Source organism: Pelophylax lessonae (assembly GCF_965119305.1).
Source record: "Pelophylax lessonae genome assembly, chromosome: 8".
NCBI lineage: Eukaryota > Metazoa > Chordata > Amphibia > Anura > Ranidae > Pelophylax > Pelophylax lessonae.
The window spans coordinates 138,685,476-138,701,135 of NC_138775.1; the positions used below are offsets into that span (position 1 = coordinate 138,685,476).

At 41.0% G+C, this 15,660-nt stretch overlaps 1 protein-coding gene across 1 annotated transcript in view; it reads right to left on the reverse strand.

Annotated features, from left to right (window-relative positions):
• Positions 1-15,660, reverse strand: part of ATRIP (ATR interacting protein) — a 260,422-nt gene that overhangs the window by 18,147 nt on the left and 226,615 nt on the right. Inside the window, exon 12 of the mRNA XM_082265110.1 lies at positions 4,002-4,254. Coding sequence (XP_082121236.1) covers positions 4,002-4,254 — 253 coding nt within the window. The remainder of the gene's footprint in view (positions 1-4,001; positions 4,255-15,660) is intronic.

Here is a 15,660-nt window from a genome sequence, read left to right on the forward strand (position 1 = left end):
ATAAACCCGGAAACTACACACACACACATATATATATATATATATATATATATATATATATATATATATATATATACACAGTGGGTGCGGAAAGTATTCAGACCAGCTTAAATTTTTCACTCTTTGTTATATTGCAGCCATTTGCTAAAATCATTTAAGTTCATTCTTCTTCCTCATGAATGTACACATAGCACCCCATACTGACAGAAAAACACAGAATTGTTGACACTGTTGCAGATTTATTAAAAAAGAAAAAATGAAATATCACATGGTCCTAAGTATTCAGACCCTTTGCTCAGTATTTAGTAGAAGCCCCCTTTTGATCTAATACAGCCAGGAGTCTTTTTGGGAAAGATGCAACAAGTCTTTCACACCTGGATTTGGGGATCCTCTGCCATTCCTCCTTGCAGATCCTCTCCAGTTCTGTCAGGTTGGATGGTAAACGTTGGTGGACAGCCATTTTTAGGTCTCTCCAGAGATGCTCAATTGGGTTTAAGTCAGGGCTCTGGCTGGGCCATTCAAGAACAGTCACGGAGTTGTTGTGAAGCCACTCCTTCGTTATTTTAGCTGTGTGCTTAGGGTCATTGTCTTGTTGGAAGGTAAACCTTCGGCCCAGTCTGAGGTCCAGAGCACTCTGGAGAAGGTTTTTGTCCAGGATATCCCTGTACTTGGCCGCATTCATTTTTCCCTCGATTGCAACCAGTCGTCCTGTCCCTGCAGCTGAAAAACACCCCCACAGCATGATGCTGCCACCACCAAGCTTCACTGTTGGGACTGTATTGGACAGGTGATGAGCAGTGCCTGGTTTTTTTCCACACATACCGCTTAGAATTAAGGCCAAAAAGTTCTATTTTGGTCTCATCAGACCAGAGAATCTTATTTCTCACCATCTTGGAGTCCTTCAGGTGTTTTTTTTTAGCAAACTCCATGCGGGCTTTCATGTGTCTTACACTGAGGAGAGGCTTCCGTCGGGCCACTCTGCCATAAAGCCCCGACTGGTGGAGGGCTGCAGTGATGGTTGACTTTCTACAACTTTCTCCCATCTCCTGACTGCATCTCTGGAGCTCAGCCACAGTGATCTTTGGGTTCTTCTTTACCTCTCTCACCAAGGCTCTTCTCCCCCGATAGCTCAGTTTGGCCGGACGGCCAGCTCTAGGAAGGGTTCTGGTTGTCCCAAAAGTCTTCCATTTGAGGATTATGGAGGCCACTGTGCTCTTAGGAACCTTAAGTGCAGCAGAAATCTTTTTGTAACCTTGGCCAGATCTGTGCCTTGCCACAATTCTGTCTCTGAGCTCTTCAGGCAGTTCCTTTTGACCTCATGATTCTCATTTGCTCTGACATGCATTGTGATCTGGAAGGTCTTATATAGACAGGTGTGTGGCTTTCCTAATCAAGTCCAATCAGTATAATCAAACACAGCTGGACTCAAATGAAGGTGTAGAACCATCTCAAGGATGATCAGAAGAAATGGAAAGCACCTGAGTTAAATATATGAGTGTCACAGCAAAGGGTCTGAATACTTAGGACCATGTGATATTTCAGTTTTTCTTTTTTAATAAATCTGCAACAATGTCAACAATTCTGTGTTTTTCTGTCAGTATGGGGTGCTATGTGTACATTCATGAGGAAGAAGAATGAACTTAAATGATTTTAGCAAATGGCTGCAATATAACAAAGAGTGAAAAATTTAAGGGGGTCTGAATTCTTTCCGTACCCACTGTATATATCCTGTTGCCCTGTCACAGAGCTTATACATCTTGACCCCTTATCTGGCAAGCTTGCAGGGGAGAAACTGTTTAAAACCAAGGCGGCCAGAAAATGTAATCAGGGACTCATCAACGCAGACAGCTTGTTGGGGCGTATACAAGGCTGAAAACTTCTGGTTGAAGTGGTTTACGAGGGGCCGAATTTTATGGAGCCAGTCATATCCAGGGTCACCCCGAAGATGACAGAGTTCATTGTCACTGAAGTGCATGAAACGCAAGATTTGCTTGTATCAAGTCCTGGCCATGGCAGCAGAGAAGACGGGCATATGGTAAATTGGGTCAGTGGACCAATATGACCGCAACTCAGTCTTTTTAGTAATGCCCATGAGGAGGGATAGACCCAGAAAAGTTTTAAATTCGGAAACTGCGATACGTTTCCATGCAAATTCTCTGGCAAGGGTCAAATTTGGATTTTCGGCGATTAATTGATCAGGATATAAATTGCTTTGGTCCGCAATAGATCTGTAAAGATCATCTGTAAAGAAAAACAGCTCATAAAAATCACGGAAGTAAAATTGGCTGTTTCCAACTGAATTCCGGATTGTATGTGAAAATTCCACGCTATGGTATACCTACCCGGCTGCAGCCTACCTCATATGTCATCCCAATAAAGGGATCCAAATTATTAAAGGAGAGAGAGGTAAAAAGCGCTGCCTGATACAAAAAAAGAGTAAAGACCAGTGATAAATTTAGAGTATCTAACAAATGTCAGTAATCCAAACCACGTGTATAAAAAGGTAAAGTGCAAAGATACAGCAAATAAATAGTATAAATATAAATAATAATAAATAATAAAAGCAGTACTGGCGGTACTATGACTAAAGAGTGTATGAAACTCAGTACCCAAAAAAGAAAACATCAATCAAGTGACAAAGTGCAAAAAGTGACATCTGTGCAAAAAATAGAGGTATATAAATCCCCAAAAATTATGTTCATATAAAAATAAACGATACATAATCAAGTTCCAAGGTTTAATCAATCTTCAATGGTGATTTGTGACTGGGAAAGCACGCGTGCTCCCCCTCTCTCCCAGAACCGCACTCACCAGATAAATGAACCGCTACAGGGGTAACGAGCATCAATTGCAGTTAGGATGGCTCTTGTGTATATGCACAGTATTGTAAACTTTACATATATAAACCATGCATGCCAGTAGATTGGAAGTCCTTTCTCAGTGACCACGGATATATAGGAATGAAAATATCCTCACAGTGTGATTCCGTTTGTTGTGGAAATTTTGATTTTAGTTTAAATAGTCATTATGTCTCCCAGTGTCGGTTTTACTGATAATCGATATTCACAGTGATTGTTGCTTTAACTGTCATTGAAAGACTTGTTAGTAATAAGATGGCAGCCATTTCTGCTCATCTCTACACATGGCTGTGTTTGTACATAAGCCCTGCCCATTGTACTTTGTGATTGGTGGTTGTGAAGCCACTCCCTGTAACTTCCTTTTGCTCACTTGATGTAAATAAACCTGCTCTGCCCTGCCCACATGCAGAACAGATCAGAACACAGAAGGAGGCACACACACACACACACACACACACACACTGATACACACACACACTGACACACACAGACACAGACACAGCAGCTCACACATCCATGAAAAGACACAAACTCTTACACACAAACACTTGCTCTTACTACACACATGCACACACATACATATCCAATGGAGAGAGACCTGGCAGATGGCATCGAAATGACCCAGCGCGTTTGTTCCTTTCTTTGTCGCCGAGCAATTGGTAAATCGTTATATAGGAGAGCGGCGCATTTGTACTTTTCAGTACAAGCCCTTTTAATTTCCACGACACGTTAAAACAATAGATTTATTGAAATAAAAGTATTAAACTCACAAACGATCAAAAAAAACAAGCAGTAAGCCAAGCTGTACAAGGACAATACTTCCGGAATGCCGTGCATTCCACGAGCCGGAAGTGACATAGTGACGCGCTATCAGGCTGCTCCTGATTATGTCACATCTGCGAAAGCGTAGAGCGTCACTATGTCACGTCCGGCTCGTGGAACGCACGGTGTTCCAGAAGCATCATCCTTGTACTTGGCTTACTGCTTGTTTTTATTGATCTTTTGTGAATATAATACTATTATTTCAAAAAATCTTTTTTTTTTAACGGAATCACACTATGAGGATATTTTCATTCCTACAGTTTGAAGAATAAGGGGTCATTTTCTCTTTAAAGTGAATATATCAAATATTAAGGGACTGACCTTCATTCTCATTCAAAACATTACATTTTTTTAAGATGGCTCGGACTCCTGGCACAGCTTGATCATACTGGTGGAGAACCTCCAGACAGTGCTCGCTGAAGTTTTTATCCTTTTGGAAGAAACTGTACAACAGCATTGCTGTCTCCTTTAGAAGTTGCACAGATTTGTTTACGGATGGTGTGGGGGTGAGTAAAATTAGGCGACGCACACAGAGCCACTCCTGGTGTAGGGTGAGAACCAAGGCCTTCACAACCTAAACAATGGAAAAATACCAGTTAGGACATCAATGACTTCTGATGAAACAATCTGTTTTATGAACTACAAACACTACGAACAGTGTATAAAAATATAAGTGAAACATTTTTGGATTGATGAAAACATACTTCAAGCCAAATGAAGTTAGAAGTCAGATTATAAACAATCTAGAAAACAAATTCAACAAAATAATCATACATCTGCAATAAAATTGCAGCAAATTACCCAATCTTTAGTTTCCATATCAAAACAAAAATGATCATGCTGACACACTTTTAGAGAAGTAGCATAGTGCTTCCATGGAAAAAGCTAGCTGTCTTAGTGCCTACAATAATTCTGAACTCAATGACAAATACTTTCCAAGTTACTAACTAGTAAGCAGATTAGGTGCTCTGGCTTTACTCGCTACATATTTGTTTGAGGACCAGCATTTTCAATGGGGAGTCACAAATTACGGCCAACCTATTTCTTTTTGTAAAGGTTTCCTATAAGGTAGATTTACAGGTGAAAGGGTTTTTTTTGTACCGACTACGCAACTATTAAACATGTCCAATGGCAACGAGAGAACTGACAGAAATGGGGAGGGAAGAAAAGTGAGGCTGGAAGCAGTGCAGGGTGCAACCCAAAGCAATTCCCCTACATGTCTCTCCAGTCTGCCAAGGGAGGGAGAGAAGAAATGGAGTCAAAGTGTAGCCGGAAAGAAAAAAGAGAGGAAGAGTGGAGACGAAAGTTCCTTCCCTCTCTACAAATAACATTCTCAAGAAAGAAACAAGAAAAAAGTGACCTACATTTTTTAGAGAATTTACATGCCACTCAAATGAGCACAAACGAACACAGAGAAAGAGGGACATAGCAGTCCAGGGCCAAAAGATACTCACCCTGGCAAAGGCTCTGAGATTGCCAGACTATAAGCTCATTTACTTGAAATTAGAAGAAAACTAACATTTGTTAAGTTGTACTCTCTATTTTTCAGAGCAGGCAACTGCTCTGCCCAAGGTTCATTATACTTTTTGACCTATTTATATATGATATAGGGTCTGGGATTAAACATACAGTATGTCTCCAACTTACAAGTAAAAGTGAATGCACTGCTTAGTTGGACAAACATGTGGCAAATAAGGTTTATTGTTGGTAAATATAAAGTTATGCACTTGGCGGCTAAAAACATGCATGCATCATACATTCTAGGAGAACAGCTGGGGGAATCAATGGTAGAGAAGGAGCTGGGTGTTCTGGTAGATCATGAACTTAATAATAGCATCCAATGCCAAACTGCAGTTTCACAAACCCGCAAAATACTGTTTTGTGTTAAGCATGCATATATTTTCTTTCCACTAGTCCTGAGTAACCAAAGGAAAAAAGTTGGGGATTTGTGCCAAACAACAACGAAAAGTCAATAAAAAAAACCCACTACTTTATTATACAATTAAAAACACATGTAAAAGTTGCCATATATGGGTATATGTAGCTTATATATACAGTATATATATATATATATATAATATATATATTTATTATTACACACACGCATTTCATAAAATTAGAATATCATCAAAAAGGTAATTTATTTCAGTAATTCAACTCAAGAAGTGAAACTCATATTTTACTTGGATGCGTTACACACAGTTATATATGTCAAGCATTTGAATTTGGAGGAATATGGCTTGCAGCTAGTGAAAACCCGAAATTCAGTATTTCAGAAAATTAGAATATTACATAAAATCCATTTCTCTGATGTTCATTGACGGACACAGCTCCTGATTCTTCTTAACCTTTGGGTTATACTGCCCCTACAGCAGTAGGACACTAGGCAGTTAAAAAAACATCACTATGTCTATGGGCAGTCCCAGGGGTTATACACCTACTCTCAGCTATAGGCAGTTTTGTTACAAGCAGTGTCAGAAGAAAGCCAACTCCACAGATGGGTGGCTGCTGTGTTCGTCAAACATCAGAGAAATAGATTTTACGTTAAGTCAAAAATTGTATTTTCTCTTTCGTTCATTGACGGACACAGCTTCTGATTCTTCTTAACCATTGGGATGTCCCAAAGCAGTGTTAAACATGAGGGCTGGGAAAAAAGCAGAAAAAAATTCTCAGGGCTAACCATAGCCAACCAGGTAACATGGAGCTCAATCATAAACAACTGTAGCTCACCTAAAAAAACAATAAACCCTTGAAAAGGACCAGGTCCTCTAAACAGCAGCCAGCAAAACCTTTCAGCCAAAAGAAGCATCCACAGATGCCAACCACTTTTGTAAAAGTGTGCACCGACTAGGTGGCCGCCTTGCTAACCTGCATCACTGACGCTTGACGGAAAGCCCAGGAGACACTAAGCGCCCTAGTAGAGTGCCCCTTGACAGGAAAATGCAATACGCCTGAACAACCGCCTGTCTGATCCATCTGGAAATGGTCGCAGAAGAAGCGGACAACATTTTGTGAGGTCCGTCCGCAAGCCGTCCGTCCTTCGGATGTTTAGCCTGGGACACAGGGAAGGCAACACAATGTCTTCATTCAGATGACAGTCAGACACCTTCTCAGGAAGGAATGAAGGACTAGAGACGGCGTGAACACCACGTGGAGAGGCTGTTGGTGATATCGGTCGTGACCGGGCTCCTTTTCTGGCATTTCAAATCAGGTCCCTGATAGCACATTTTGTAAAGCGGGGGACGCACTGGTTGAGTTTTGCAACAAACGGACATTGGGATACTAATCTGTGCTTGGCGGCTAACAAGGGTCAAACTGATTGGAGCCATATGTGACATGTTTTCATATGAATCGGATATCTCACTCTGACATAGAGATGAAGCATACTAAGCATGCCTGCTCGATAGACAAGGTTACAGGAATAGTCTGAAGAAGCGACTTGAGCGAAACGCGTTGCGATTCCACATTCACCACTAGTGTACCCCATGCTTGTACGAATTGGTATCATGACTATATCATGATCTGATAGACTTTCTATATGCATTGCCTTTAATCTGAGAGGCTTTGGGGATCTAGTGGATAACCTGTATTGTCTTTTGCACATGTATATAATATGCTCACTGAACACATGTTCATTGATACATTTTTGTATGTTTATGTTTAAATAAATGCTATATTTTTTTTAGAGAATTGTTGTACTTATTTCCATCAGGATCTACACTCACCATTAGCCTTTAAAGTCCCAAACCCACTTGAGAGACTGAGAGACCCCAGCACGCTGTGGGACCCTCTCATCCCTCTCTTTTCTCTTTTCAAAGGAATGAAGGACAGGGGCAAAGCTATACTGTTGTTCCTCTGAGCAAAACAGGTCTAGCACCTATCTAGGTATTGATGAGAACAAAGCAGTATCTTGTCACTCAGTGCCCAGTGTCAGTGGCCATCATCCCTGTAAATTGTAAACAAGAAAGGATTCCCCTGTGTATGGGACTGTAAATGCCACTGAACACTGTGTTATGCATAAAATATCTTTATTAATACAAAATACATACAATGATAACATAAATCAATAACATCACAGGGCATAAAAATATGCATGCATATGACAGACCAATTACCGAACACAATAGGGGCGCTTAGGAGTACAAGGTGATCGTGGAACCGGAACCGACCCTACGCGTTTCGGGCAAAAGAGCCCTTCTTCAGGGGTCACCCAAAGCTCCAGATACAGTACCTAGTATATCTAAAACAAGGAAGAAATGTTTTAAGTGTGGTATAACAAGGTTAGTCCGTATATATATATATATAAGTAAGTAGACAATATGTTTAATATTTTGAGTTTCATAATATATACTCAATGTTCATGGACCTACCCTTAGCGTCTATCCCTATGGGTTGGATTGGTCTGTCAGCTAAAAGATGGTATTGCTACCATTGGGAGGAATGCCCAAATTCCCACAGGCCCGTTCCGGGGCTGCGAAGTCCGTGAGAGTATGAAAGGAGTAGTAGCATCCGCCCAGAGGAACCAGGGAGGCACCACGATGACCGGCAGAAGAAATTGGCTCAGTATAAACTACTCCCGTGAGGGGGAGAGGGATATATCCATGTAACAACCTAGTACACAGAAGATGAAGTAGCAAGAATAGTAAAAAGTAAATTAGCTGATGATAGGAATATACAACAAATTCGTCACTGTACGCTTAAAGTGACAAGAGGCAAATATTTACCTGTATTACACAGGAAGGATGAGACCGCAGAGGGTCCAGAATAGTACAAGTAGTAATAATCTTGTATAGGTAAGATCAAGGTGTATGTGTATCTGTAAATGTAGATGGTATACCAATAGGTGAATAACAAATAATATTAAACCATCTTAAATAAAGGGTAGTGACTTAGATAGTTTGATAATTCGGAACCAACGCCCAAAGAGGAAGAGAACACCATGGAATTGTGAGAAATGTGGAAGTATATAAGGTGAGTGTCAAAGAAAGTAAAAACATGAGAAAGGGTAGTACTCCTTTAGCCCCAGAATATGCATCTATTTATTTCGTCATGGCTTCTGATAAAGCAATATCAATAGCCGCTCGTAATAACGTTTATCCCAGAAGGGGGGGAGAGAACACTTTGGGCATATATATAAGCGTCAAAGGCAGATTTATAGCGGTATGTATATATGCATACTTATCTTGGGTAAAGGGTGCTATTTATAAGTCCAAATATATAGCCATAAACCTCTATGTAAGGACATTGAGGTATAATAGGGGATAATGCAAAAACGCATGCAATAGAGAGCAGTGTACAGACCCATACAGATGGCAAAAACCAATAGAAAAAAGCAAAAAGCAAGTGTGCCAATGAAACGTGCAGAGAAGGTCCCCATATAAGGGGAAGGAGGGTGCCCGTGGGGGACGAAATAAAATATAAATATGAAAAGGAAAAGGTGAAAGATGTGCCATTATGTTAAGTGGTGTCAACCAATCTAGTGAGAAAATCAGCTTACCTGTCTCCTATCTCGCTATGGGCTTGGCATCCTCTGCAGAGGGACGCCAGCCCGGGCTGTTGATATAGGGTGAAGCAGACGCCAGCGCATGCGCACTAGAGGCATGCGGCGTCATCACAATAATATAAGAGCCAATCCGATCATCTGCCCGTGTAGCGCAGACCCCGCCCATCCCGGAAGGAGAGGCCGCGTCTGCGCTCCACGGACACCGACGCGGGAAACCAGCAGTTCGGGAGGAACGCTGGTATGAATGGGGAGAGAAAACCTCGAGGGCTCCCCCTACCCGCGCCGGGGGGACCTACACCTGGCGCTGGGATGGTGCATAGAAAAGTCAGCCGAAAGCTGACAAAAGAGAGAGAGTAGGAAAGGGGGTAAGGAGGGAAAGAAAGCAAGAGAAAAGGAAAGCAGAGCGGAGATAAAAACCCTCAATATACTCCAATTATGGCCTTATTTTATCAAGTATTTGGTATTGGTGAACATGACATCACCCATATTGCCTACTATGCATGCGTGTGTAGACATACATATGTATATGGGGATATTAGGATACCTGTATTACTCCATATGGGATTATAAGAAGATATGGTGATATTCTTACCACACCTTATAATCAATACCACAATACCATGGTACCTATAGTCACTGTCCTTTCTTGTTACACTGTGCTACATTTGTGTGTGTCCTTCCTTGTGACATTGTGTTACATTTAAATGTGAAGTTAATGATTGTGTGTATATCATACATGGGGATATGTTTTGCACAAGATTGGATATCTGTTTCCGGTTATACCTCTGGGGGCTATATTAGTGTAAATGTGATATTATTATAATATGTATAGATATATTTGTTATACCATCTGTTACATGCAAATGGCAGACTGATTTCGATCCATCTCTGTGGTTCCCCCTCCATTTTTGATTTGGACTCTCCACAATGATCGGCTTTAAAGTTGACAATATAGTCAGACCCCCGCAATACATGACTAAATACTTCTATTTAATTATTAGGGATTGTATCCAATCTCTTATTAACTTTTTGTCAGATACAAAACTCTGTCTGATTTGCCTTGTACGGCACGTCCTTAATCTCCCTGATCATTCTCTGCTGTTCATTTCTTCTTTCTCCTCCTTTTTCATTTTGCTTTCCTTTTCTCTTGCTTTCTTTCCCTCCTTACCCCCTTTCCTACTCTCTCTCTTTTGTCAGCTTTCGGCTGACTTTTCTATGCACCATCCCAGCGCCAGGTGTAGGTCCCCCCGGCGCGGGTAGGGGGAGCCCTCGAGGTTTTCTCTCCCCATTCATACCAGCGTTCCTCCCGAACTGCTGGTTTCCCGCGTCGGTGTCCGTGGAGCGCAGACGCGGCCTCTCCTTCCGGGATGGGCGGGGTCTGCGCTACACGGGCAGATGATCGGATTGGCTCTTATATTATTGTGATGACGCCGCATGCCTCTAGTGCGCATGCGCTGGCGTCTGCTTCACCCTATATCAACAGCCCGGGCTGGCGTCCCTCTGCAGAGGATGCCAAGCCCATAGCGAGATAGGAGACAGGTAAGCTGATTTTCTCACTAGATTGGTTGACACCACTTAACATAATGGCACATCTTTCACCTTTTCCTTTTCATATTTATATTTTATTTCGTCCCCCACGGGCACCCTCCTTCCCCTTATATGGGGACCTTCTCTGCACGTTTCATTGGCACACTTGCTTTTTGCTTTTTTCTATTGGTTTTTGCCATCTGTATGGGTCTGTACACTGCTCTCTATTGCATGCGTTTTTGCATTATCCCCTATTATACCTCAATGTCCTTACATAGAGGTTTATGGCTATATATTTGGACTTATAAATAGCACCCTTTACCCAAGATAAGTATGCATATATACATACCGCTATAAATCTGCCTTTGACGCTTATATATATGCCCAAAGTGTTCTCTCCCCCCCTTCTGGGATAAACGTTATTACGAGCGGCTATTGATATTGCTTTATCAGAAGCCATGACGAAATAAATAGATGCATATTCTGGGGCTAAAGGAGTACTACCCTTTCTCATGTTTTTACTTTCTTTGACACTCACCTTATATACTTCCACATTTCTCACAATTCCATGGTGTTCTCTTCCTCTTTGGGCGTTGGTTCCGAATTATCAAACTATCCAAGTCACTACCCTTTATTTAAGATGGTTTAATATTATTTGTTATTCACCTATTGGTATACCATCTACATTTACAGATACACATACACCTTGATCTTACCTATACAAGATTATTACTACTTGTACTATTCTGGACCCTCTGCGGTCTCATCCTTCCTGTGTAATACAGGTAAATATTTGCCTCTTGTCACTTTAAGCGTACAGTGACGAATTTGTTGTATATTCCTATCATCAGCTAATTTACTTTTTACTATTCTTGCTACTTCATCTTCTGTGTACTAGGTTGTTACATGGATATATCCCTCTCCCCCTCACGGGAGTAGTTTATACTGAGCCAATTTCTTCTGCCGGTCATCGTGGTGCCTCCCTGGTTCCTCTGGGCGGATGCTACTACTCCTTTCATACTCTCACGGACTTCGCAGCCCCGGAACGGGCCTGTGGGAATTTGGGCATTCCTCCCAATGGTAGCAATACCATCTTTTAGCTGACAGACCAATCCAACCCATAGGGATAGACGCTAAGGGTAGGTCCATGAACATTGAGTATATATTATGAAACTCAAAATATTAAACATATTGTCTACTTACTTATATATATATATATATATACGGACTAACCTTGTTATACCACACTTAAAAAATTTCTTCCTTGTTTTAGATATACTAGGTACTGTATCTGGAGCTTTGGGTGACCCCTGAAGAAGGGCTCTTTTGCCCGAAACGCGTAGGGTCGGTTCCGGTTCCACGATCACCTTGTACTCCTAAGCGCCCCTATTGTGTTCGGTAATTGGTCTGTCATATGCATGCATATTTTTATGCCCTGTGATGTTATTGATTTATGTTATCATTGTATGTATTTTGTATTAATAAAGATATTTTATGCATAACACAGTGTTCAGTGGCATTTACAGTCCCATACACAGGGGAATCCTTTCTTGTTTACTATCTAGGTATTGCGGCGGACACAGCACTCTCTCAATAGTGTAAACAATTATATAAATAGTGCCGAGCAATATAAAGTGCTCACAATGGGGTAAGTATGCAAATGTGCAATAATAAATAATGAATGATAAAAATCTAATTGGTGATAATCAAAAGATATGTTCAATAAACTTATATATGGAAGGAAAAGAGTTCCCCTATTGGTGGGACTTTTAAGGCACTCAAATATGTGTATACACCAAGTTTTTAAAATAATATAAATTTTATTGACAAATTACAAATGACATAAAAGACGGTAAGTAACAATGGGATACATCACATTAGCAGAGATTGAATAACCACATCATTCCGGGGTAATATCCCAACTAGTTTCAGAGTTTTTACAGTAGGTACTCCTTCAGGGGAAGACCCTGGATGGTGGTCTGTAAGTGATTAATCAGATAGACAAGTCAAATAACATATGCCAGAAAAATCTGGTAATTAAGGCATTGTAACAGTTTGTCATAAATCACTTGTTTTAAATTTTTAAAAAAGAAAGATTTAAACTTACATTCACTGCTATGATGATTGCCACTTTATGAACTTGCCATCAAAATATTAAAAACAAGTAGTCTCATTGCTCAACCGGATCCACATATCTGCCTTGTAGAAGGGTCTAACTGAGGTAATGTTGCACTTCTTTAGGATATGAAGCTTTAGTATGGTGTGTAATGGTCAACGAGCTCCAATTTTCACCCAGACCACTTTTTAAACACTTCCAAATCTAATGTGCACCCCAACACACCATCCACCTCTTCACTTTTGGAGACCGATTTATCAATCATGAATTTATCCGACTATAAACTTTCGTTAGAGGAAACTGAGGTTCTTTCCAAAGGCCTCAGTTTCTGTCCTAGTACTTCATTAAACAAGTTTGATTTCATCAAAGACCTTCATCTTTTTGCTCGTAAATTAAACTTTAAGGTTATCTTTGACAAGAATAATCTCTCTGACATGTCCAAGATCAATAAAGACCCCAACCTTGATACTCTTCCCTCTTAGAGGAAAATGATGATCTCATTGATCGCATTGACCTTCCATCACTCCTGGCAGGAGTCGATTCAGACCAACCAACCCATATGACCAAAACATTGTCTTTGAAGAAGAAGTCAGACAAATTCCCCAGTTCGGTCAATAGCAACATTTCCACCTTTGTCAAACTTGTATCCAAAGAGGTTGAAAAATTAAACATCCGTCCTTCTAAAACACCCAACATTGCAGCCAATCAAAGATTGGCTATTATTAAGTTATCACAAAACCACTTGATTACCATTAAACAGGCTGACAAGGGCGGAAATGTTGTCATCATGAACAACTCACAATACACAGCGATGTGTTATAAAATCCTTAAAAATCAAAATTGGTATAGGAAGATCACACCGAACATCGTGATAAAATATCAACAAGAATTTTACCAACTTATTAATTCAGCTTATTTGAACGGTATCATTCCCAAACATACATGGGAATTCATACGCACAGCTTTCCCTGTCACTCCAACTTTTTACTCGCTCCCCAAGATTCACAAAAACGCCACTACTCCTCCAGGGCGGCCAATTATTTCAGGTCGTGGTTCGATCTCCGACAACGCGAGTAAGCTGGTTGATGCCTTTCTTAAACCTTTTGTTACAGCCCTACCCTCACATGTCTGTGATACCATCCATTTTTTGCAAAGGATCCAAGATATTTATGTTCCCCAGGATTGTCTATTGGTCACCATAGACGTCGAGGCTCTGTACAGCTCTATCCCCCACGACCGGGGGATAGCAGCTGTGCGACATGCATTAGTCCTAGGCAACAGCTTCGACGCCTATGGTGAATTCATTCTATCAGTTTTGCAGTATATATTGTTTCACAATGTATTCACCTTTGATGGCTCCCACTACCTCCAGATACAGGGCATAGCGATGGGCACATGCTGTGCCCCATCCTACGCCAATCTGTATCTGGGGGAGTGGGAGGAAATTTTTTCTAACCAATGAGGCCACATCTATGTATACAGACCACATACTAATGTGGGCAAGATACATAGATGATGTACCTATGATCTGGCAAGGACCGTTTGAACATTTAACGAACTGCATCGATAGAATGAATCGGAATGATTTCAATCTAACATTTACAATGAACTCAGACAAGGATGTGATTACCTTTTTGGATGTGGAGGTTCGCAGGGGGGATGATGGTGTTCTCCGCAGTGGCCTTTTTCGGAAGCCCACTGCGGGAAACACCATCCTCCATGCATCCAGTTTTCATCCTCAGGCTCTTGTGCACTCCATTCCATATGGAGAGTATCTTAGGGCCAGGAGAAACTGTTCGGATTTGGAGAGCTTTCAAAGGGCTGCGGACGATCTCAGGATGAGACTTCTCGCCCGAGGATATACAAAAACGATTCTAAAAAAAGCCTATAAAAAGGCCGTTTCGAGTGACAGAACTACACTTCTGTCTGCCAAAACTGGCGGGCAGGATGATTCTGTCCTCAGAATAACAAAATATTCGGAGCAACATCTAATGATTAAGAAAACAGTATCAAAATACTGGCATGTCCTTACGTTAGATCCCACCCTGGGCAAATTTGTCCCTCAATATCCGCATTTTACATACAAAAAGGTGCCAGCGCTTAAAGATAAATTGGTGCAAAGCAAATTCAAAAGTCAGACAAGGACAGACCCCTGTAAATACAAGGGCACGTACATATGTGGAAGCTGTAAGTATTGTGGCTTTATGCTTACCTCAAAAAATCCTAGATTGCCAAACGGTCAGATTTTCAAACCTAAACACTTTGCAAACTGCCGCACTCATGGAGTGGTATATTTACTCCTCTGTGAGTGTGGCTGTTTTTACGTTGGCAAAACCAAACTTGATTTTTCCAAACGTGCTAATAGACATATCAAAAGCATGAGGACATGTGATCCGGACCTCCCTCTTGGACGGCACACAAGTCTTGTACATTCCGGCAAGTTTCCCAAGATAAAATTTCTAATACTTGACAGAATCCACCCCAGCTCCAGAGGCGGAGACTAGAACAAGGTTCTCCTGCAGATGTAGCTGCGGTGGATCTATCTCCTCAAGGCTACCGAGCCCCCCGGGTTAAATGAGATGATATCTTTTAAACCCTTCTTAGAGGGGGTTTTCGTCGGGAGGCATGGAGAAATAGGTCTTTTTCTTTTCTTTTCTTGCAGACGATTTCATATTTGGTCATCTCTTTTTCCATATACAAAACATGGGAATGTTGTCTAGATAATCTCATGTATATTATGGACTGTTATAACAAGTATATTGTATACATAAAATGACAACTTTATATATTTACATATGTATTGATTTAAATGATTAATAATACATGTGTTTTCT